Source organism: Silene latifolia, chromosome 3 (assembly GCF_048544455.1).
Source record: "Silene latifolia isolate original U9 population chromosome 3, ASM4854445v1, whole genome shotgun sequence".
NCBI classification, from domain to species: Eukaryota; Viridiplantae; Streptophyta; class Magnoliopsida; order Caryophyllales; family Caryophyllaceae; genus Silene; species Silene latifolia.
Genome location: NC_133528.1, coordinates 116,803,535 through 116,828,960, shown reverse-complemented (window position 1 = coordinate 116,828,960; position 25,426 = coordinate 116,803,535). Strand labels below are relative to the sequence as shown.

Genomic DNA, 25,426 nt, shown 5'->3' with positions numbered 1-25,426 from the left:
CAGTGGTCCTGGGAGGATCTGCTTGGTGAAATGGGTGTCGTTTGTTAAGTTTGTTTGCTGTTTGTTGGGTCTTTCTAGTTTGGCCAACTTTTGGCACTGTCGGTCTGACTCGGTTTTGATGGTGGCTTGGTCCATCTTTTGGTTGTGGGACTCGGTCCGTCTTTCTTTTGGTTGAGGGTGAAGCTGGAGGTTTTGTTGGTTGTTGTCTGCTTTTGTTTCGGAGTGCTGATCCAGTCGTCTTGGACACTAGTTGGTTTTTTGTGTGTTTTGTGTGGGTGTGTCGGATGGATTGTGTGGGTTTGGGTTGGTCTTTGGTGTTGGGTGGTTTGGATGGGGTGGTCTTTCACAAGTCTAATGTCGTCTTTTTGCTTTCTTTTGGTCTTTTTTCTCCAAATAACCTCCCTTTATGGGAGACTATCTGTTAGGATTAGTTATGCTATATGGAATAATGGCCGGTCAAAGGCGTCGTTGGTAGTGTTTGATGGATGGTTGGTCAGGGGGAGCTCTCTTGCCTTTCTTATCACCTTACTTCCTTTCTTGAGTTGTTGGTCTTTGGACTGTTGGGACCGATCGCCACGGTGTAGGAGATTCCTCTCCACTGAAGACAAGCTTGTTCAGCTCGTTCTTCCCCCTTTCTTTCTACGCTCTTGTGGCGTAAGTGCACCTGGCTCGTCTCGTTGGCTTATGGAAGTTGTTAGTATTGCTGATGGTTTGGAAGAAGCGGCTCGTGGCCTTTCTATATCATCTTACCAGCTTGTCACTTGGCGTCTCTTTTGTTATGAGACGGTTTTAGTTTTATTAGATTTATGGTTTGTTTTTATCTTAGCTACTGTTCAATGTATTATTAGGATCGCTCATGCTATAGCTATGTCTATAGCCTAAGAAAGCGATCTTTTTCATTCTGACAAAAAAAAAAAAAAAAACTTGCAAAAAAAAAAAAAAAAAAAAAAAAAAAAAAAAAAAAAAAACAGGTCTCTATTACACATCTTCTACATCCATGAAACAAGTATTCGATGTAGAAACTGGTCAGCCATGATACGAAATTGAACGTATAAACTCCAGAAGAGAGGTGCTTTTCAACCCAGCTTTTTTCGACTCAAAGACCGCTTTCATATTCAGATCAAATACAAAATAATTCGCTATTGTCGTATGCCTCGAGGCATTTGCCCTTGTAATTGTAAGATATAGCAAGCCATGAACATCCACCCTCCATAATGCATAAATGCCATTTCAGTTGGTGAATGACATAAACTCGTTTCATCCAAAACTTCGCAATGAAAAATAATCCTAACTCTTACGGCAGTGTCAAGCCTATGTTACTTGGACTCTTCACATTACCTCAGCATACACAAGTCCGACAGTCAACATTTGGACTTAGGAATGAGTGGATGACAATTGGGCAATTCCTTTCAAGTAAACATGGCAAACGAGTCGTTCGGATCGATATGGGTATATCAATCCATGTTATTTCGTTTACGCGCCAGGTTGAGTTGCGGTCCAGTGTTTTTTTTTTTGTGGGTCAATTTGAGTTGGATCTGATCGGGTGAATTCAGGTTATTCTTTTTTAGGTACAGGTCACCAGTTTTGCCTTAATTCACAAACGTAATAATGCCGGTGTCTAAAAAGGTAATCTGCACATGGACACACATGAGGCATCCGTATATGATACTTCTAAACGAGTTTGAGCAACATAGGCGCTGAGAACCAGTATCCCTTAGAAGGTTGCTCTTACCAGGGCACTCACTTTTAGTAAACATTCGCAAGAACAGATCATTAAATGCAAATTTGTGGCTGCTAAATAACAGAGCAATAATTTCTATCTTATTCCTCGCTGTTTTATATCAGAAAGTCTCGCTAACAAGAATTTACAAAACCAAAGATAAAATCAAATGACAGAAGAGAAAAGCTTCAAACCTGACAATCTAGCATTATTCTAGAGCGAGGTTCTAGGAGGATAAATGAACTACTTGTATGGAGCAAAAATGATTGAAGAGTTCTGACCACCAAACCCAAATGAATTGGATAAAGCTGCCTTCACATTAAATCTTTCTTTCTTTGGACCGACCAGTAAGCTAGTATCCTGCTTTGATTGTTTCAAGTTGGATATTCAGATCTCACAGAACAAAATCACTCATTTCATTGACAAAAGTTGCTCCAAACCAATGCATCTCCACATTAGTTGAAAGAAAAAAATAAAAAATAAGGAAACAAAACAAAAACTGTTTCTAGATAAACCGAAGGGTATTAACACAGAACGATAGCATGAGTCAGAGTACAATAGAAAACGTGCTAAAGCATGCTAACATCGTGCACTACAGAGAAAAAAAATCACTATCTTAAATCCCTCTAGAATCATCCATTTATATGCATTCAAGACGACATGAAAAAAAAAAAAAACTGAAGCCTTCACTACAGATTACAGAAATAGCACTACAAAAAAGCAAAAGCACAAGAACAAAACCACATACCACGCCTTCGTCAGGATTTTCAAGGTTGATGTTTGGATGCAGCCATCCTGTCCGTATTGCCTGAATAAAAACCAGCACAACAGAGAGGTGTTGGTGATTGCCGTCCTTTAAGGTTCTTTTAAATGGAATTTCAATAGAAATTGGAATGTGAATGCCACTAGAATCTTAGATCACCTTTAGCCTCAACCAAACAATAGTAATTAGCCAAAAGGGGATGTTGAAGACTAAATCGAACAACCACATTCCCTCAATCCCTCATGCATGGCGCCAATGAGTTTTTATAGTCCACTAAATAATTAGTTAATTTTACTTAATCTATTCAAATCGGTTTTCCAACTTAACTTTTGTACGATTAAACAGACCTCAATACCACCAAATTTGCTCCAATAAGGTGACCAATCATGGATTTTTCGAGTTTATCTTCAATCGTATACCGAAAAACTTAATTAGATTCAAAGAAGATATTGCTACTTCATTTTACGATGTTCTTACGGTCTGACTTTTTGAGGTCATAATTTTTAAACTTCGACTGTAAATGTGAAATAAATCTATAATTTGATAGTACTAAAATATGTATATTATTTGTTGTCAAAATAATCTTTCACAAACATACGTACTCTCGTAATATTTAAGTGCAAAAAGATATGGTTAAAATTCGTCTTATAGACCACGTATAGTTAGATGAAAAGAACATTGTGAAACAAATGTCGATACCTCGGGATTATCACCTAAACAGCGGACCAAAGCTTGATACTCCTTTAGATCTCCCATTGGTGTTGATGTCGCATGTGCATTCACATAGTTTATATCTTCTTTGGCAAGACCAAAGATCGCTAAAGCTTTCTCAATGTAGAGAGCAACTCCAACCCCTTTTCTCGGATGATACAATGAAAAATAGTTTGAATTAATTTGAAATTTTCAAATAGGTGATTACACACAAAGCAGCTGAAATGTTAAAATCATAATAGTTAATGCAGTTTGTAATGCACAGGACTGTATCTTCACACTTCTCACATTGAAAGAAGTAAAGAATATGCCAGAGTCATCATTTGATTCAAACTTTGTACGAAATAATTAGCGGAAGTTAACTACAAAGGCGTGCTACAGTTTTCTGTCATGCTCTTCCCATATTTGCATATTTATCCGGTTCTTTGAGATTGGTGTAACCATTGATGTCTGTACTTTCATGTCTTCAAAAAATAAATTCCAAGGTAATATAAAGTGTGAGCCTGACTTGACATCTCTCTAAATTGACAATATTAAAAATAGCATTCCTTCTCTTATGATGGGGGAGGATAGCTATTGTCAAAGACTTCGAGCCAAGGTTGATGCTAGCTGGATGCAATCTCTCAAAGCTTTTTGTCGTTGGGTGGTTTATGGCATGGACGGTGGACTGTAATCCTTAAGGGCTACAACTAGTTTTTGACTAATTTATGGAGATGATAAATAGGGGTTTAATAATGGTGGATAAATTAAGCAAAGTGCCTGAAATGAACTTGTTTTTGTGCTGCAAATTTTCTGAATAGCGATAAGAAATGAAATATAATAAGGATAGTACTCTTTCAAAGCACACAGCCAATGGATAGAGGTTGTGATGATTTACCCAAGTACACAGCAAATGATAGATCAACACTCTTCTAGCACTAAGCAAAGAAGAGACTCAAGCACACAATCACGAGGGTTCTCAAGCATAGATAAGCAATGATGAAAAGAGGTTTATAAACCACTCTTAAATTTCAAAGTAATATGAATATTACAAGGACTAAAAAGCTCTTTATATAGAGCTTACATGTTCATCAAAATAAAAACCCTAGGGAGAAATCTACATGATGTTCAAATACTTTAACCTAAGAGTTGGATTTATAAGAGAAATAGGACAAATACTTACAATGCTGAAATGGCAGTTTGAGCAGCATTCGATTGAAGATTAAAGAAATGATCAACAGAGAAATTAATACCCCAAAAATAATATTATTCCTAATACACCAAATGCTCCATAAAATGGAAAGGAAAATAATGGTAAGCGTAGAAGGGTCATCCATCTTAGAGAAAAATGAGATCCGTTTGATAAGCCAATCACTTAACGTCAAATTTCCGCATTATTCTAGTTAATACCAAGCGGAGTGGAAGCTCATAGCCTTTTGACCACAACGCGGTCCCTAAAGAGATGATTTAGAGACTCCACGGACTTAGGATCATTACAAAAGTAACAATGACAATCAACCGTCATGTTTCTCCGTGTGAACTGAGCACCAACAGAGAGAGTTAGTGATAATTCTCCAAATAAGTATCTTTGACCCTAAGAAAGGTAGATATATGCTCAAAATATCCAAAGAACTTAAATTCAATTTTACGAAAATGTTACTCCGTATTCTGTCTTCCTCTCTAAACATTTTCTTTTTGCCAAATAAAGGCCATTACATCTTCACACATTCCCATTTGTGATGGACACTTTTCGTCACTAGTTTATGAACTTTTATATGGTACAAATGGGAGAGCAAGTGAAAAGGCAAGTGAAAAAGAGCTTCTAAAACGTCACAAGCTTATGACCGTCATAAGAGAGACTTATTAGCGGTGAAGAACTTCAAACCTGAAATGTTACTTTGTACTTATCTACTTCATATAAAAGTCAAAGGCTAAAGATTAATCTTCAGTTGCCAATATAAATTCTTGTGGACCAATTGTAAAACACTAAAAAACGATGTTAGGTGCACTTCATTCATTAGATTAACACAAATTCTCATTTGTTACGAGCATATATCTCGCAAGCTTGCGACGGATTAAGTATTACCCGTATGGGGTAGATAAGACAAAAACAGAATGCCTAAGGACTAACAATTTGTTTTGTCTTACCTATCCACATAGGGATTACTTGATTCGTCGCAAACTTAAGACGGATATGTCCATCATAAGAGAGACTTGTTGTTAGATTAAGTGACGGATATAAATTTAAAAGTTTGAAAAGAACATATATAAAGAAAAGAATGAAAATTAGTAGTCCATAATGGAGTAGATCACAAATATGCATAACAAAGGAAGAATCTCTAATGTGAAATCACGTGCCTAATCACGTGACATCCTGTCCTTGACGTTTAAGCAAGGTCCCTCCGTTATCATAGTTACGGAATTTTGATCAGTTTGAGATCACGTGATGACACGAAGGATCCCGATTGCAAAAAATGATTTACTTTAATGATTGTCCTAAGCGTTATCTTGTCTGTTTATAATGATGAAACAAGTTGGTGTCTCATTACGTTAAGTAGTACGGTACATTGTTTGTAGCACATGACATGTTAGTCATATCACATGATCATTACCAGTATCTCAACCACCATTTCTTTTAATCATAAACTATTAACACCAAATCAAGTTTTAGTGTTTCATCAATGACTTAACACCAATACTAAAACATTCTCTTAATGTCTTATTTATTAGAAGGGTTGTTTTCGAATAACTTATGAAGCTATGAGTCGGTATTATATTTTTACATGATTTATACGGGGTACTGCACCTTTAAAGAATATGAAGTATATGAGTAATTTTGTACAACTTAGTAAATAAGTACTCCGTATGTTTTATTTATTATTTTTTTTTTGTCAGAGTGAAAAAGTTTGTACTAAATCATAGTTGCTTTAGCTATAGAGTGAGCAATTCTATTAAGAGCCCTAGGACAATAACTAATAGATAAATAATGAAAAGCGGGAAGTAAACTATGAATACATCCTATAATAGGTTTAACAGCTTGCATAGCAACTTGTGCACCCGCAACCTGAAGTACCAAGTACATCTGTATGTTTATTGTATCAAATATTAAAGTAAAAAAATATCTAGTTTTTAACAATATTTTAAGTAATCGAGAAGCTAAGATATCTAATATTGTAAGTAAAGCTTTGTTAACATTTAAATAAGTTTTCTTGGTTAAATATATAGAGCACATGAATTATTAGCTCATAGTTCCCAAATTCAATTTTCAGTAACTAAAATGTAAGATTTATGCTTTGAATGTGTATTTACTTTTATTGAAGAAACGAGTATATATACAATTACAATGTGCCGGGTTATGGAATATACAATCTAGGTTAAATCTAAGCTAAACTTTATGTGCAAGAAACATATCACAAGCTAAGGAAAGGTAGCTAACAATTTCCTAAATACATTATTTACGAGATATGGAAATTGATACGGGAATATCTTTAACACGCTCCCGCAAGACAGTCGGTCTAAGAGTGAGACCTGTCTTGGAGACCAATGTGAGAAAACGGGCACGAGCCAAAGGCTTGGTGAGAACATCAGCAATTTGATCGGAGCCATTGATATGTTGCACACGAAGGGTACCTTGTTGAACTTGCTCACGAACAAAGTGAAATGATAGTGCGAGATGCTTCATACGGGAGTGAAAAATTGGGTTAGCCGAGTAATGCGAGGCACCCAAATTGTCACAATAAATGGTTGATGTGTGCGGAAGAGACACACCCAATTCGGATAACAGAGCACGCAGCCAAAGTATTTCAGCTGTAGTGTCGGAGACGGCTTTAAATTCAGCTTCAGTCGTGGATCGGGAGACAGCTCGTTGCTTACGAGCAGACCAGGAAACCGGGTTCGAACCAAGAAAAACAATGTAACCACCTGTAGAGACATAGTCATTCATGTCGCCCCCCCAAGTCTGCATCACAGTAGGCGTGAAGAACAGACGGAGAGGAGCGATTTAAGCGAATGCCATGATGAATAGTACCCTTGAGGTACCGAAGTAATCGTTTCAATGCAGTCCAATGGGACTCAGTCGGATGCGTAAGGAATTGTGCAAGCTTATTAACAGTAAATGAGATGTCAGGCCTGGTGAGGGACAAGTATTGAAGACTGCCCACCAAGGCACGGTATTTCGATTCATCTTGAATAGGTAGTTCCGGATGACGAAGAAGCAAGATCTCGGTGGACATCGGGGTAGTGACAGGACGACAATCTTCCATGTTGTATTTAATTAGAATATCAGAAATATATTTGGTTTGATTAAGGTGCAAACCTCGTTGAGTCGGAGTTACCTCAACACCAAGAAAGTAGGACAAAGGACCCAAATCCTTGAGTGAGAACCGTTGAGAAATTGCTGTCACAAATGTATCAATAGCAGTAGAGGATGTGCCAGTGACTATTATATCATCCACATAAACCAAAACGTATAATCGAGTATTAGCTTGAGTAAAAATAAATAGAGAAGAGTCGGAAATAGAGTTAACAAACCCATAAGTCGTGAGGTAGGTACGTAGCTCAGTGAACCACGCCCTTGGCGCTTGCTTGAGACCATATATTGCCTTCGTTAATTTACAAATATGTGACGGATTATTTGTTTCCACGAATCCAGGCGGCTGGATCATGTAGACATCATCGGTAAGGTGACCTTGTAAAAAGGCATTGTTCACATCGAGTTGTCGGAGGGGCCAACCATTAGACACGGCAAGACCAAGCATTAGACGAACTGTTGTAGGTTTAATAACGGGACTAAATGTCTCGGAATAATCAATACCAGGACGCTGATTAAAACCCTTTGCAACTAAGCGAGCCTTATATTGCTTAACCGAACCATCCGGATTATATTTAATTCGAAATATCCATTTGCAGCCTATGACATTACGGGTGGGATTAGGAGGGACGAGTGTCCAGGTGGAATTGCGGGTGAGAGCGTCGTATTCAGCTAGCATTGCATCACGCCAGCGCGGGTCAACAAGGGCTTGTTTTATCGTGGTTGGTGTAATGTAGGGTGTTTGGAGAGAGGCAGTATGGGCGGATTTTCTTGGTGGAGAGAAGTAGCGAGGGTTAGGTTTAATTATGTTATGGGAAAGGCGAGTGGCATGTCGAGGAGGAGGAGGTGGGGGAGGTGGGGGAGGTGGGGAGGGAGAGGAAGAAGCAGCGGGGTCTGGGGTGGCAGGGGAGGTGGTGGGAGGGGAGGAAGGGGTTGTAGGAGATGCGGGTATGATTGGGGTTGGGTTATCAGGAGGAACAGGGGAGGGGTTTATGGGAACAGGGGAGGGGTTCACTTCGACAGGGTGGGTCGGGTTGAGGATAGGGAGTTCGAATGTGGTCCATTAGGAAGGAGACGGGATGACTGTGGGAGTTGTGCCAAGTAGTTGATGATACGGGAATTCAGTCTCGACAAAACGAACATGTCGTGAGGTATACACGCGAGATGTGCGCGGCTCAAGACAATAGAATACAGATTGGGTATTTGAATATCCTAGAAATATGCAGGGAGCAGAGCGAGGGTCGAGTTTGTTGTGTGTGTACGGACGCAGCCAGGGAAAACAGAGGCAACCAAAGGCATGTAATTTAGCGTAATTCGGATGTTGATGAAATAGTTTGTGATATGGGGAATCGTTTTGAAGGGTGGGAGTGGGTAGTCTGTTGATAAGATAAGAGGCAGTGGTGAAGGCGTAAGGCCAATATTTCGTGGGCAATTGAGCGTGGGTGAGGAGGGCTAATCCCGTTTCAACGATGTGACGATGTCTCCGCTCCGCAAACCCATTATGTTCGGGAGTATGAGGAGGGGAGGTTAAGTGAGCAACACCGGAGTCTAATAACAGAGGATTTAATTTTTGAAACTCGCCGCCGTTATCAGAGTAAAACCGAAGTATGGGTCGATTGAATTGTTTTTCAATCAAGGCTCGAAATTGTTTGAATATGGTGATTGTATCGGATTTCTTTTGGACGGGAAAGAGCCAGATATAGTGCGTGTAATGATCGACAAATAGCACATAATATTTGTGCAATTCGGAGGAGTAAATTGGAGCAATCCACAAATCAGAAAAAATTAAATCAAGAGGAGCAGTTGACGTAAGAGTAGAAATACGGAACGGAAGTTTCTGACTTTTATTGATTAAACACGGGGTACAATGAGGATATTCGGATATATTAAAATTAAAACGAGTATTTAAAAGCTTTAGAATAGCGGATGACGGATGTCCTAGGCGGTGATGCCATTGCGAGGAGGAAACGGATGCAGTGAGTGCTCGAGGTGATGATGGTGTCCATTCATACGTGCCATTGTTAAGCGGTCCTTGGAGAAGTACCGCTCCCGTTGTTCGAGCCTTAATAAGAAAAGAAGTAGGTGAGAAAAGAGCAATGGCATCGTTATCAATACAAAATTGCGGAATCGAAAATAAGTTGCGAGATATTTGTGGTACACAAAGGACATTATTAAAAATTAAAGGAGTAGAGGATGAAGAAGGAAAAGTGAATGAACCTATATGAGAGATGGAGAGCGGGGACCCGTCACCTATTATAAGGTCGTCAGGGCCTTCATAGGGGCGATGGAGCGCTAAGGTGTTGAGATCGTGAGTAATGTGATGCGTGGCACCGGTGTCGATAGTCCATGCATTGGGGTTCGGATTTGGGGCATGTGTGGCAGTGTGTGCGTGAGGAGGGGCAGCTCGATATTGGCGGGTAGGGAAGACAATCATTGGGTAGTCGGCTTTTAGTTTGCGACAGTCGAAGGCAACGTGTCCTTTGATGTCACAGTAGTGACAACGACCCTTGTATGGGGCGGGTTTGTAGTCGGTGTTGGGGGTGGAGGCCTGGGGTTTTGGTTGATAAGTGGGACGAGGAGTGTAGGGTTGTCGGTTGTAGGTGGATGTTGGATGGGCGGGATTGGCAGTAGGTTGAAAGGTGGTGGGGATAGTGGGTTTGGTGCGGTTAACATGGATTTCGTGTTGGATCAATTTTTCGTGTAGGTCTTCGAAAGAAATAGGGGTGTCACGAGCTTTGATAGACTCGATGACGGGTCCATAGAGGTCGTAGTTGAGGCCATCAAAGACAACAGTTAGGATGTCCTCGATGTCCATGGGTCGGTCTAGTTGTGCTATGTCATCGGCACAAGATTTGACGGATTGCATGAATTCAGTTATGGTGCCGTCTCCAAGTTTCAGGGATTGAAGACGGGCTTTGAGTTGGAGTTTGCGGCCACGGGTTTTCTTGGCAAAGGTGGTGGCAAGGGTGGTCCATGCTTCATGGGAGGTAGTAGCATGAACAATTAGGGGAGCTACGGTGGAGGATAGAGTGCCGGTGAGGGCACCCAGGATGAATTGATCTTGTCGATACCAAGTGAGGTATGCGGGGTTGAGTGGTGGTTTTTTTTGTTGTCGTCGGCGGTAGTGGTGAGGTTTTCGGGGGTGCGGGTATCTTTGCCATCGAGGTAATGGAAGAGGCGATGGCCATTCATAGTAGCTCGGATTTGGAAGCTCCATTGTTTGTAGGTAAGGGTGTCGGTTAGTTGGATGCAATTTTGAAAGGTGATGACGGATATCGGTTTATTTGGTTCATCGGAGTTGGGAAGGAGGCAATTACTGCCAGCCATGGATATTGCTCGAAAATAAAGAAAGCCGGATGGATGGTTAGGGTTTTTGGCTCTGATACCATGTAAGATTTATGCTTTGAATGTGTATTTACTTTTATTGAAGAAACGAGTATATATACAATTACAATGTGCCGGGTTATGGAATATACAATCTAGGTTAAATCTAAGCTAAACTTTATGTGCAAGAAACATATCACAAGCTAAGGAAAGGTAGCTAACAATTTCCTAAATACATTATTTACGAGATATGGAAATTGATACGGGAATATCTTTAACATAAAACGGATCAAATAACACCTGACTTGTATAGATGAGACAAACTTTTTGCTAATTCCAATACATTATGTTTTTGTTTATGTGTGATACTTGTCCCTTCTTAAGGGTTAAGGTTAACACGAATATATATATATATATATATATATATATATATATATATATATATATATATATATATATATATATATATATATATATATATATATATATATATATACCCGTTGTAAATGAGAATTTGTGTTCAATTTTCATGGGAGTAATTTGGTCACATATTCTGACGTAATTTGCATACTATAATATGTTCCAATATTTTTTTTTTTTGTGCAAAAGAAAAGGCTCTATTAGCGCAGCGCATAAATGACAGTAAAAAACACTTATCTAATTTAGAAGGACCACCCTTGTTTTAATTTTGTTATTTGTAAGAGAAGAAAATAAAAGTAGTTTAAGATCTGCTTTTCTGCAGCAGATGCTTAGAAACAAAAACACAACTGACAGTCATCACAGCAGCACAGCATCTCCTCTAAGAAATGAACTCAACACTTGGCTTATTAATTAATTATTATACTTGTAAAATACTTCCTCCATTCTATAATGATGTACCCATTTGTAAATGGCTCAACAACCAAGGAGGAAAGGATTAAACCATGTGGGCCAATTTTTAAGAAATAAAACAAGGATTAAGCAAGTGGAGTTAGTGATTAATTTTTCCACCATCGACATCTCCCACCACTTTACACCACCATTATCAACCGCCACCATCAACATCTCCCACCACCCGACGCCACCATCGACATCTCCCACCACCTTACGCCACCATCCCCGCCATAATAAGCCGCCACCATCGACATCTCCCATCACCTGACGCCACCATCGACATCTCCTACCACCTTACGCCACCATCACCGCCATTATCAGCCGCCATCATCGACATCTCCTACCACCTTACGCCACCATCATCCGCCAACCCGACCCCACACCTCCAACAAACCCCAAAGAAACGAGATCTGAAAAAATAAAGATCTGAAAAATACAACAATAAATTTGAAAAAACAAGTGGGTGTTGGTGGCGACGAGTGGGTGATGTTGTCGGTGGTGGTTGGAGGACAGGAGGGCGTCTGTGAAGGTGTCGAGGAGGAGAACGCGTCGGAGTAGTGGCGGGTAGTTGAGTTGTCGGGTGGTGGGTTAACGCGCCGGAGTAGTGGCGGTGTCGCCTGAGATTAACTCGCCGGAATAGTGGTGGTGGAGTTGTCGGGAGGGATAGTAGATGAGTTGAGAGAGATAGATGAGAGGAGAAAATATTGAGGGAGTTAATAGATATGTAGGAATTAATTAGGGTTAAATTAGATATAAGATGGTTTAGGTGGGTTAAATGAGGGGCAAAATGTGTAAATACCATAGTGGCATTAGGATAGAATGGTCATTTTTGATACCCATAAATGGAAATAAACCAAATGGGTACATTATAGTGGGATGTACCAAAATGGAAAATGGGTACATTATAGTAGAATGGAGGAAGTAATCATGCTTCTATATACATACTCCTACATAACCACTGAAAATCATCCAAATCTCTCATTTCACACAAATATACAATCTTCTTGTTAGAAATTTAGAAAAGTGGTAAACTTAATAAGCTAGCTAGCTATAAAGTATAAATGAATGCTACAAGGCCGCCTCCGCCTACGAATAATAATTGCATAAAAACAGGTACAATTGTGTTGATCATGTCAATCATGGCGTTAATCATCAACTCTACAAATCAAGTAGTTAGTCTTGCTGAAGCCAGAAATATTGTTGCAATAAATCCTCCAGAAATAATAATGCCGGAAATGAAGAACAAAAGAACAAGTGTAGTAATAATTAATGGAAGAAGTCTTCGAAAGATTCCTCATAGCCGAGCCAATCCCACTGGAAACAGGTTCTTCATTATCTCTATCCTCCTCCTCCTTATTCTTCTTGTCATCATTGTCATTGTCATTAATTCTTGGCAATGGCCAGGTCTATCTGTTTGGGTATTGTCTCAATCATTTGTTTACCTTTGATTAAAATACCCATCATAAATACTAAATGGTAAACAAATAATTGGAACGGAAGATTCAATTATTTTGTGTTAATTTTAATATAAAATTTACTCTTTGTATCATATGATAGGTATCCACGACGAAATGGATAATTGCGAATGTTACTGAGGAGATATTAGCTTTACAGAAGACTTGTTTTTTCAGTTGCTTAAATTTAGATACTACTGACTCTGAGTAGTTCGGTTTTTGTACAACGTTTTTGTAATTTGCCTTTGTATTTGTAGCTCGGGTCGTTCTTGTATCACTTGTGCTGTATGTCTACACTCTAGTTACACAATAGATGTAGATATAAACAATGGACCTTAAACGTTTCTACGGAATTTGAGGAATCCTCTTTCAATTATGCGCCACGTTTTTATTTGATCTCACATTTCACATGTCAAATTACGATCCGATCCTTTTTCTAGAATCGATAATTCACAAATCTGGACTCATGTTCAGACTGAATTGGATACTAGTATACTACTCACTCATTCTGTTCGTACCAAAAACTCAAATCAAATACTATAATTGTGTAGAATATATATAGATTCAATATAAATAGCATTTTGGCGTACATTATATTTAGTTTTGTGACTTCATAAATCATATTTTAATAATTGTCCCGTCAAACACCCGGGAAAGTTAAATTAAGAGTAAATTATCAATTACACCCACGTCAAATACACATTTTTACATTTACTCCCACGTCAATTTTTTTTATTAAATTACACCCAAGTTAATAGCTCAGTTTACAAATTGCACCCAATATCGGAATCCGGCCACTTTTCCGTCAAAATTCAATTTTTTTTTTAAAAAAATTGATTTTAGGACGATTTTGCCCTTCCTTCCTCCTTCTTCTTCTATGAACCCACCTTGTTTTTTCTCCTCATTCTCATCCATTCTTCTATATCTTTCTCCCTCATCTTCCCCAATTTAATTTAAAGACCTCCCCCTCCTCAAGGTAAGTCTCCCATTGTTTAATGCCAAGCAATTTATAAACATTACAAATAATGTCGGTTAATGCCAGACCATTATAAAACCCAGAAATTAGCAATCAATTCGAAAGTGCAATTGACCGGCGGAATTGGCCGGAAGTGCAATTGAAGTCAGACTTTTGTCTACGTACAACAACTAAAGATGGAGATGTCACTGAACTATGGCATAAGAGGTATGGCCATCTCGAATACAAAGGCCTGAAAACACTACAACCGAAAGAAATGGTGAGAGGGCTATCCGAGATCGACGAAATCACAACTGTGTGTACCGACTGTTTGAAAGGAAAACAACATTGCGTCTCTTTTCCTAAGAGAAGTACCTGGAGAGCATGCATCTCAGAAACTCGAGCTTGTTCATGCCGATATATGTGGACCGATTACTCCAATTTCAAATAGTACTATGGTGGTGTGCGAGCCATGTCAACTACTAATTGGAGGTTCAACCATGGTGATGTAGAGGGAGCAACGAAAATACAAAATGATGGTGGTTACTGAGAAAATGAAAGGGAAGCATAAAGAAGATAGAATAGATGCAGGGGCAAAATCGTCATTTTATTAATTTTTTCACCTGAAAATGGCCTTGGGTGCAAATTATAACCGGAGCTATTAATTTGGGTGTAATTTAAAAAAAAAAATTGACGTGGGAGTAAATGTAAAAATATGTATTTGGCGTGGGTGTAATTGATAATTTACTCTTAAATTAATGTTTGAAACGGTATTTTTCACCCACAAACTTTATCTAACTTCTAATCGAATTCATATGTATTGTAATATTGTCGTACGGAGACCAAAGTTAGCTGGTGTGAGTGGTAAGGGCTCTCATCTCTTAACCAAGTGGTCAGGGGTTCAATTCCTGACTCTTGCGAATGAAAAAGCCAAACTTGGAAGGGGTCAACCCATTAAATTGCCTTCAGTACCCCGAAGGAAATTGCCCCAGTTGTCGGTAGGGGATACTCCTGGTCAACATCAAAAAAAAATATTGTCATACGGAGTATGACCTGTTACATGTTCATCTTAAAAGAAATGTGAAAATTGAGTACTTCACAGTTTTTCATCACATTGATAGACTGAAGGACCAAAAATTTTGGCATTGCTAGAATTTTTAAAGTTTTCGTTATAGTTAGTGACAACTCACGGAGTTGCTAAGAGTACGGTGTGTAGTGGGAAAATCCTTCGGGACATTACACGCCAAATTGTATATGGTTATAGTCCATATCCTCCATATTGTCATCCCTACTCTCAAAGTCTCGAGTTACTTGAGAGAATTCAAGCTCATTTCTTGAAATCTGGTAGTCCAGATTTCTGTTAAAGACGCTTAAATGCTTAATACATGTAGAGATATACAAGACTGATTTCCAAAATAGTGCAGACATGCTACGTAGTGAAACAAAATTTCTTCATCTGATTGGCTATAATTACCTCAAAATTTACGAAAGGTCTACAGATCAGATCATACAAATATACAAACAAACAACTGACCTATTCACCAGAAATTTGAAGGGAAGGGAGCTCTAGGAAAGCCAATTCCCCCACTGCATAACACCATGCCTCCGGACTCTATTCTCTTCCTAAATGTTATCTTGTCGAGCAAAAATGTCTCGACCGGTATCTCAGAGTCGTACCTCTCTGAACTTTGAGGAACTGCTCGGAGACGGACAACATGAGACTTGCCGGGTTCTTCTTCTTGTTTGTCCTTGGAGAAATAGCTTGCCAACTTTCTTATGCCCTGCTCATCTGGCAGTTTGGAAGCAAAAGAAAACCGTCGCCTTCTGCTTAAACAGTCTAGGCTGCTTCTACATGAATTGTTGGAGATCGCAGAAGTTGATAAATTAGATGCTTCGTTATGATTCATGCATGAACTTTGGCGCATGTCCTACATATAGCAAAGAGCGCAGAACTTGTAAGAAAGGAGTTTACAATGTGCAGAAGGTAGACTTGATGATTTAATACCGTCGTACGTTTATTATACAGCGAGACCAACCCAAAGAGTAACTACCAGTTTTGATTCTCCTATGGATTTGTGTGATAATAATACTAGCATACGGCTCTCATACGAGAATTTGTGTACAAGACTACAAGTACATTATACGGAGTGCATCACAGCAGTAGTCACGATTGGCTTGTCATCCAGCCGAGGTTTACCGTTTACCTAAATTCAGTCAATGAGACAGTTAACAATCGGTATCATTAGAAGATCATGTACGCATGTGGTCGAAGTAAGGGTAGCCACCACCTTTCTGCTTTTTTAAAAGAAGTTGCAATAATTAGGAGTAAATAAAAACTAGGAAGGCCAATGGACTAGTAGTTGTTGTGCAAGCAATTGGGAATTTGGGAAGCCTCTATAAAGACATGAAGAGCATGACGCAATAGGAAGCAAGAAACTCCCCATCGTCTCTTATGACTGTTATTAGTATCACTACAAGAATTTTGGTTTCGGGCGACTATAAAATGGCGACTGAACAGACCAGTCGTAAATCGGCGACTGAAATATTTCATCGTGCGACTGATATTAGTCGCCAAATTGGTGACGACACAAATCCGTACTATAATTGATATCGCCAATTTGGCTACGACATGAAAATAAGGTTGGGCGACCGAAATCAGTCGCCAATTTGGCAACAAAAAAATATTTCAGTCGCCATTTTGGCAAACATAAACAAAGAAAGGGATCCCACCTCCCTCACATAATCACATTCTCGTTTTCCCTCATCTTTTCCCACCAAAACTCTCTCATTTTCTCCCACTTAACAAATCCCTCATTTTCCCTCGTCTTTTCCCATACCCACAAAAATTCAAAGAGATCCCAACTTCATCATAATCTCACCATCTAGCTAATTAAAGGTATTGATCTATCTTATAATTTTAGTTTTTCAGATTTTAATTTCAAAGTATTTTGGTTTTAAATTATTAACATGCATGTGAATTTCTATTTAGATTTTGACTTGAAAAACGATTTTACTTCAAAAATTAGTTTAAAAAAACGAATTAGTTAAATTATTATTGTGATGTAATTGGAAATTTATTTATAGTTGTGGGTGTTTATTAAGGGGAATAGAAGAGGAGAAGTAGAGGAAGACGGATTGAGCAATAGAAGACCATATACTATAGAAGATGAGGAGATCTGTAATCGTCAAGAAATATGTTAATGTAAATTTAGTATTTAGTTTCAAATAAGACAAGATTGTAATGTAAATTTAGTATTTAGATTCATTATATTATTATGTATGAGTTTATTAATATAAATAAATGTTTCGATTTTAACATCATTCTTTTAATGCAAGAATTTTGGGATATTTTTCTGCAAAACACCGCGATTTTATTTTTTATTTTTTTGTTGCCAATTTGGCGACTGAAATCAGTCGCCAAAATTGGCTACTGAAATCAGTCGCCAATTTGGCTACTGAAATCAGTCGCCAATTTTGGCGACTAAAATCAGTCACCCGAATCTAAAAAGGCGACCCGACGTTGCGACAGAGACCTAGACTTAGAGTCTTAGACCTACCTTTCAGTCGCCAATTTCATTTTGCCCATTTCGGTCGCCCGAGCATAGAATTCTTGGAGTGTATGAGGCTAGAGGACTTAGTCAACCAGTCTAGAATTGTCTAATTCTAGAATTCATAAATAACCAAGCAAGAGACAAACGGTTTAATCTACAATCTTCCGATGAAGACGAGAACAATAACATTTTTTACATTGCAATGTAGCGATAAAAATTAATTAAATGGTGTAGCAACACGGGAAAGAAACGGATTCGGCTCCATAGACAATGAAATGAATTCAAATTTATATTTCTTCGGATCCATCCAGAAAGGTTGTTCATGAACCGATATGATCCCTTTAAAACACGATACGGTCAGATTTTGATTTGAATCTTAAGCATTTTGGACCCCGAGGATTCAAGAAGGAAGTGGACCTAGGGTAGGCGTCATGGATCCGTATTTGCTTGTACAGGATCTGATGTAAAATCAGCTCCCTATACATTTGTCATCCCTAGGTCCAAGCATGCTTCAAAAAAATTATTTTAATGTAGTCTAATTTGTTCCAATTAATCATCTGATACATGCTTCCACAAACCAAAAACAATTTTCCATCTTGAATAACGTGTCCATTTGAATTCAAAGTAAAAGAAAAGCATATAAACCTTAAGTTACGAGTATGACGGCCCCAAAAATAGTCGATTGGATTATCTACAGATCTAATCAAGGCTGGAAAATATAACTTATCATACTGCACAAATTACTATCATACACCAACAGAGGAAAAAAAGTTCAAGAACGGGCAACTGAGGTTTCATTTCCCATTAAATAAAAAGTAAGGTACTAGAATAGAAAGGTAAAACAAGATGCAATAAAAAAGAAACATTGGCAGACATAAGGGGAAAGGAGGCAAACCTGGCATTCTACGGACCATGAAATACTATTTCTGTCGGGAACACCTGGTACATCTGAAGTTTCACCAATCTTGGCCTTATGGGATGGTGGATCCTCCAGAGACGAGAAGTCAGAATCATCAAATGTTGAGATTGAAACACATTCATCAAAATAAGCCATGGCTTCTTCTTCAAGGCGCTTCGACATCTTCCTCCTCTCAGTACTGCCCTGCAAAGATCATTTGGTCCGTCAATACTAATTATACTAAATAACTGTCAACAACAAGAAGAAACACACATTTACGAAATAAAAAGCAACTATCAATTAGAATGCACCCTAGGGCAGACACTGGAACTGTTTTTTGAGAAATAAATAGGAGTGAAATTAAAGGCTAAAACCGACAACAACACAAATATGATTACAGCCCTCTAGAAGCCCTTTTGCAGGTGTTCTTTTACCTACCCAAGTTGATACCTTCCTAAAAAAATGGAAGTTCACTAAGTTTATTCTAGTTTTGCATTCATGTCATTGGAAAATATTACAGCTGCCCCAACGCCACCACTAACCACCCACACAATACACTCTTCCACTTCAAAACGACCCCACTTCTCCCCCCCAAGCACCGCCTCTTCACGATGCCCCTCAATCTCCCCCTGTCACTTCCTAACCCCTAATTATCTCTACAATCAAACTTTTGTTTCATTAGGATCTCCATTAACTTGGTTCTTTACTCCTTAAGTCTTAACAAACTAACACACAGCAATTGAGGGGTTTGTTTTTGGTGACAAGAGAGATAAAGAGGGCGATGGCAGGGAGATGGTGGTGATGGGGTGGTCTTTGGTTGTCGCAGGTGCAACTTCTAGTATGTTGTGAGCTGATCCATCGTGGATGTAAGTGCAGTGTAGTATGTTGTGAGCTGGCTGTTGGTGGTCAAAATGTGGTTCCGAAACTTCCTTTGACAGAGCCGCAAAATTAAGAATACATGAAGCAACTTCTGATTAAATTGGCTTGATGCAAATTAAGGAACAAAAGAAGACGAGTCAAACATTGAATTATAGAGTGAAATTTTTCTTTCTAAAATGTAAAATGCTAACCTCAATCTTTCAGTCATATCATCCAGATGTACAATAGTACTTTTAACGACAGTGATAATATTGAAGTCCTCTCGTTAACACAGACGAGCAAAAAAAATCTAGGAAAAGAATAAAGCATGACCATAAAAGTGTGCACACTATTTCACCTTCCAAGCAAGTGCTTATGCTGAATATGGGTGCTTATAATGAGTTTCTAACCCACTCAGATGTTTAACACAGGAAAGAAAGAAATAAGAAAACAGTCAAAGCACTCGTACCTTTCTTATCAAGCGAGGCTTTTGTACTTGAGGTGTTTCAGGTTCTGGAATCATATCACTGAGGATTTTATTTAATTCAAGCTCACGATGCTCTTCAACTGCTAACTCTGCTCGAAGTTTTCTGGTACGTTCCTCACACTGCATGAAACAGCAATGGCTGAAAAATTATCGTTCAAAACTAGACAAACATCTATCAGAAAGAATGTGTGTAGTCATTTCCAGGGATATTAGATGAGACAAGGGAAAGCTTGTAACGAATAGCCTAAAAGGATAAATGGTAGCTTTCAGCAAATTTAAGGGAGTACAACAAAGATGAAACTAACTTTATCTAGAGTATTCCAAACATCCCTAGTATATTCTAGAACATGCTACCCAGTTACCATGCTCTATACTCTACTGCATGAGCCTATAAATTTGGGGACAGATCCGGATACTTTTTCCCCTCTTTCAAAGGTCTTCTGCAAAATTTGTGCCCATTAAACATCGATGCCTGCCTGTGACAAGCAGCTTGCTCCTTCCCCCATAAAAATTTCCTTGTCTCCACCATCTATGAGTGGCTGAAATAGTTTCTTGTGGACATGCTACGTGTTTTGCGTTCCAATTAATTCATTTATATAGTCAGACATAAAAGAGCCCTAGGCTCCTAGCGCAGGGATTCCTCACTGAACCTTCATTTCAGTTTTCAGTGGTACCATACTAGAACTCCCCTCACTGAACTTCCAATTTTTCAATGGTATCAATGTACCATACAAGAATTCTCTGTGTTCATTATCACATACTTTTAAGATTGATCAAATACGAATTTCAAAAAACCAATAATGCGATTGACAAAACAAGGCCTTCAGTAAGCAAGAATGCATGATTGCAAGATTAAATGGGTAAAACTACGATCTACAGTATTTAGGTGACAACCGCTAAAAGCCAGGCTGGTCTGTTAGCTTCCTGTCACAAGCATTTTCAAGAATTAAAGGGGTTTGGAGACAATACAACAGGAAGAGGGTGAAAGGACAAAATGAAATACTAGATACTAGATACTTATAGCAGCAGGAAGCAGAAACCACATCGAAGCCTGAAAAGTAAAATAACATCGAGTTTGTCTGCCATCCAATCAAATTGTCACTAAAACATAGGATTGAATCTAGGCCGCGACCCCTTAACACAACTAGGTTATCAAGGTTTTAAGTTTACCATGACCAAAGTTTGAGACGGTATCAACCGCATTTACGTCGTAATGACTGAGATCAGGCCGCAACAACCAACTTCGAGATCAAGTCTCATACTGATATTGGATACATGCATTAAACAGCCAGCTTGAAGGCAATGAAGCAAAGTTCAGTAACCCTGGCATAAGAGAACTACCTCCTCTAGCTCCTTTGTAAATTCCTCTTTGAAGTCCTTCACTAATTCCAACGCTTGAGAAATTTCCAAGTCAGGTGCAACATCGGAAAACATGCTATCAGCAATTACTTCAGAATCACTTTTTTGCATAGCCTGCAGACACACCTAGTTATTTAGCAGACCGCAGATGATACCCCTTCATAGCCATTTGAATTTTGAAGACTGTCCTAGAATATCAGGTCTAAGCAAACGCTTCCAATCACCTTATGTCAAGCAGCAACTGATATGAAGATCCTTACTAATTTCTAAAAGCTTACTTCATTTAATGAGATCACATTTGACAGCAGAGATAGAACAATGATGGGGCTGATGGGACGATGGGCTAAAACTATTGTTCTGAATGCTCCTCCCTAGATGACATAAACTGTTATCTTTAGCATCACGGTGTTTTCTCTTTCACATCTACTTAAATATTTTAAGGAAACACAATACATGTAGAGACCTTTCAAAAGATGCTTGACGTCACCACAACACATGGATACTTACCACAATTATGGGAGTAAATTGGTAATGGCCTAATGGGTAACCAGCAATATAGCGATAAATGTTGGTACCACAATTTGCTCTCTATTCCTAGACTTCATGTTCACTCAACTTTGGATTGTTCCAACCTTTTCCAAAGCCATCAACAAAGTACCATATTGCCATATTCAAGTAACAATGAAACATAGAACAACCAGGAGCATACGAAGGAGAAAGGCACAGACATGGGGTTAATGGAGATTTTATTTTGGGGAAATTGTTGATAAATCCATATAGTTTAACATAAGCATTCTCATCAAAAATATTTACATCAATTATAAAACAAAATTAACCACAATAACTTAGTGAAAGAAATCAAGAATATGAGAGGGCAGATATATAACCAATTAGCCGTCTGTAATACAGTCTCATACTAAGATAATGTGAAATAAACCCAAATCAACTAAAATCTCAAATCCCTATACCCATAACATAATGTGAAATAGACCCAATTCAACTAATATCTCAAATCCACACCAACAAATAATTACCTTGTAATATGGTTTAGTCTCATGACAATCTTACCATGAAACCTCTCATATGAGAAATTGGAGATATATAATAGTTCAATTTAAAGACCGGAACTATACTTACATCTTTCAAGTCTTTATGCATGTCAAAGATAGCCCGTCTAACTTCGGTGCGAACGGTTTCTAAAATTGCTCCACCTGTATCATTATCGTCTTCCCACAGAACTGCCTAAAATTTAAGAAAAAAATCTCATTTAGCCACAGTTCGAAGGTCCTACAATTAATAATAATAAAGAAAATAAGAGCAAGAAAATACCTTACTCTCCTCTGAAACTGGTTTAAAAGTCCTCTCTTCAACTTCAGAAATTGGCCTCGTTAACGTTTCATCATCATATTCTGATGTCTGAAAACCACACTACTTTAGCAGAAACGAAGAAAACAGACACATTCCAACTTTTCTACTGCATCAGATATCATAATCCAACAAAGTACCAAATAAAAAGGATAATAAACTCAAATATTATACCACGCTAATAGCAGAATCCTCTGAAGTCTCAAATACAGGATGCTGACTTGACCACGTATTAGAACCCTTCAGTATCTCTGACAAATCAGAAGCACTTCTAACCAGCTTGTTTTTACCTTCTAGTAAGCTCTGATTTCTATTCAAGCCAGTTTTGCTGATGCTTCTAAAATTTGATGGCAAACTACTTTCCTGCTTCCTTCCATTCTGAACCAGTGAAACAGAACATCATTCACAGGAATTTCGAAAAAGTTCTGCTGAGATTCTGTATCTAACCCAGTAGTATTTGATTGAATATGAAGTTTCATGATATTAATATATTTCAGAGAAAGGTTAATCCAAGGAACTTTGTATCTCCAAGCAAAAAAAAAAAAAAAAGACGCAGTGAATGATATTATACAACATGGTGTTCTGGAGTTCCGCATCCAAACTCCAGAAGAACGACTCCAGCTAAATCGTAGCTTCGTGACCATGACTAGAGTATCTATACCAATAGAAAAGCCATCAAATACCTCAAGTTTCAAATTTGTCCCGCTTATATTTAACAAAATCACCCCTCCGTGCCTTTCCCTCCATTTTTTGCATGTAAACAAAGAGTCAGAGATTCTCCTAGTGTCCTAGCCCAAACCCTAATATCCTTTTTCAAATCACTAGAGTGCTAATCTAGTACAAAAGATTTTGAGTAAGACGGCCCTGCGGTTGCACGAGATGAATTGTTAACTTATGAAACTCTATTTCATTCTTATCATACTGTAGTACACACTCTTACCAGATTTTTCACATGCTACACACATCAACCAAAATGCAAGTACTAATCTATCCTAACCAACTATACCCCCAGCCTCGCTAAACTGGGGAATGATAACGGCAAAGGATAAATTGCTAGTGCCACTTGGTTGGTTTGTGATAATATTAATTAATCGGTTTATCTAACTCAAGCATAAAAACAAGTAACACAGGATATTTCCGAGTAACCTTATGACCACCAACCCATTATATTTCCCATCAAAACGCATCATTAAACCAAAGAGGTAAACCTCCTTGCATCAAAATAAACAATTTGCTAAAACAAAAGGCATCCAACCTCATAATTTCCACAATTAGGACCTTGAAACGGCGACCGCCGCCTCAAAGAGCCCGTACCTCCACCACCTCCACTACTCCCGCCGCCAGAATTCCGCGTTACAGACCTACCCCTCCTAATATCACCAGAATTCCCAGAAAAGTCAACAAATTTAGAAGAAAGAGGATCAAATTGATCAAATGAATCAGACCCATCAGCCGAAAAGAGAGGATTGTCCCGGGTATTATCGAAATCCGAAGTTATATCCAGATGGGTCCTCGAAAATGAACTCACACTTTTGGACCTCCTCGGACCCACCTTATGGGTCGGGTTTAGCTGCTTTCTGGGTTGAACACTGTTTGTTTTTGGTGTTGATGAACTGGGTTTTTTAAGGTTTGATTTGGATGCTGAAAATGACATTTTTATAAGTGAGGAATTTTGAACAACATGAATGGAATTTGTGGGGTAATTTTGATGATTGAGAATTACTAGGTTGGAAAGGGATTGACTTGTTTAATTTGGGTTTCGCTCCAAAATATGATTTGGTTTAGGTTCGATATTGACAAATGTTTTGAGACATTACTACGAGTCTACGACTACGTGTTTTCGTCAACGTCCCCTTAATTATTCTGCGTGTGTTAGGTGATTATGGTAAATTATACTCCCTCCCTCCAACTTGACAATTAACACTTTCTATTTTATACACTATTCAGAATTAAGCATTCAATTTCAATTTTTTCTCGATACATAAATGAAAATAGCCTTCTAATTAGAAGGTCGACATTACCATTTTACGGACTAGGATTAAATCGTCTTCGTGAGAGATAGATAGAAAAGCGGGCTTACCTGACTCGCCTGGCAGAACTTTCCAGGGGCTTACTTTGGAACAATTGACCCTTTATATATACTAGTTGTTGCACCGCGCCCTATCGGGCGCGGTGCCCCAATTTGGTGAAATGCTAGGCGGAATTGAATCGAGATTGAGCGTGGAAGTACAAGGCGAAATGACATTGTTAATAATGCGTAATAAAAGAGTAAAATCATGTCACATGTTTTGTCTTAGTAACAGGAATGTAACACATAAGTAGTCACGGTGATTCATAGGGAAAAACAAAACGTTAAACGAATTTGGTGAAATTCTAAGCGGAATGAAGCAAGTCGTTAGTGTATAGAAAGGCGCATACTCATAGTAAGCATCATTTTATAACCAGATGCCTTGATGGGAAAAAAAACACGCCTTTTGAGACACCTAAGTAAATTTGTTTCAGATACAAGAAGAGTAAGAATGTCTCCTTCCTTAACGGGTCCCTTGACGTTTCTCATGATGAAACAGTTTTGGTCATCCAAGAACTTAACCCTAACTTGAGTCACGTGGCCCCTTGATCCTGTGCAGCCCATGATTTTAATGACAACATACTTGGTTGCGGAATCCATTCTACAGTTTCATAAAATAGTATACAATAAGCATTCAACAAGAACTATGCAAAGGATCACACAAGCATAAAGAGTTGCAATTTGTTGTTTCCACAATATAGTTAAAAAACCGAGATACCCCCAAACAAATGATAGCCCAGGATGGTATTAAA

The 25,426-nt window shown here is 38.5% G+C and overlaps 1 protein-coding gene and 3 long non-coding RNA genes across 5 annotated transcripts; 2 read left to right on the top strand and 2 right to left on the bottom strand.

Annotated features, from left to right (window-relative positions):
* Positions 1 to 1,049: 1,049 nt before the first annotated feature.
* Positions 1,050 to 2,779, bottom strand: LOC141647892 (uncharacterized). The gene is made up of 3 exons (XR_012545887.1): positions 2,469 to 2,779; positions 1,915 to 2,080; positions 1,050 to 1,207 (listed from the first exon to the last, which is right to left on the bottom strand). It is a non-coding gene; the product is annotated as an uncharacterized LOC141647892 (long non-coding RNA).
* Positions 2,780 to 12,603: 9,824 nt separating this feature from the next.
* LOC141646240 (uncharacterized) lies at positions 12,604 to 13,509 on the top strand. The gene is made up of 2 exons (XR_012545452.1): positions 12,604 to 13,003; positions 13,237 to 13,509. It is a non-coding gene; the product is annotated as an uncharacterized LOC141646240 (long non-coding RNA).
* Positions 13,510 to 15,525: 2,016 nt separating this feature from the next.
* LOC141647889 (uncharacterized) lies at positions 15,526 to 24,410 on the bottom strand. 2 transcript variants are annotated; one of them, XM_074456258.1, is made up of 8 exons: positions 23,862 to 24,406; positions 22,781 to 22,984; positions 22,571 to 22,657; positions 22,379 to 22,483; positions 21,224 to 21,355; positions 19,865 to 20,002; positions 18,535 to 18,741; positions 15,526 to 16,016 (listed from the first exon to the last, which is right to left on the bottom strand). In XM_074456258.1, the coding sequence occupies exons 1-8, from the start codon at positions 24,258 to 24,260 to the stop codon at positions 15,627 to 15,629; spliced, it is 1,662 nt and encodes a 553-aa protein (XP_074312359.1). In that variant the 5' UTR covers positions 24,261 to 24,406; the 3' UTR covers positions 15,526 to 15,626. The 2 variants fall into 2 exon arrangements, with proteins under 2 accessions (XP_074312359.1, XP_074312360.1); XM_074456259.1 differs by lacking the exon at positions 21,224 to 21,355 and having other exon boundaries at positions 23,862 to 24,410.
* Positions 16,033 to 17,404, top strand: LOC141647891 (uncharacterized). The gene is made up of 2 exons (XR_012545886.1): positions 16,033 to 16,984; positions 17,191 to 17,404. It is a non-coding gene; the product is annotated as an uncharacterized LOC141647891 (long non-coding RNA).
* Positions 24,411 to 25,426: the final 1,016 nt, after the last annotated feature.

Excerpts from the sequence above, each read along its gene's own strand:
- LOC141647889 (XM_074456258.1), bottom strand. The coding sequence starts at position 24,260 with ATGTCATTTTCAGCATCCAAATCAAACCTTAAAAAACCCAGTTCATCA. Across the intron at positions 22,658-22,780 it reads AGGATTCTGCTATTAGCGTG|ACATCAGAATATGATGATGA; the intron begins GTATAATATTTG and ends TGTGGTTTTCAG. Across the intron at positions 20,003-21,223 it reads TTACAAAGGAGCTAGAGGAG|TGTGAGGAACGTACCAGAAA; the intron begins GTAGTTCTCTTA and ends TGTTTCATGCAG.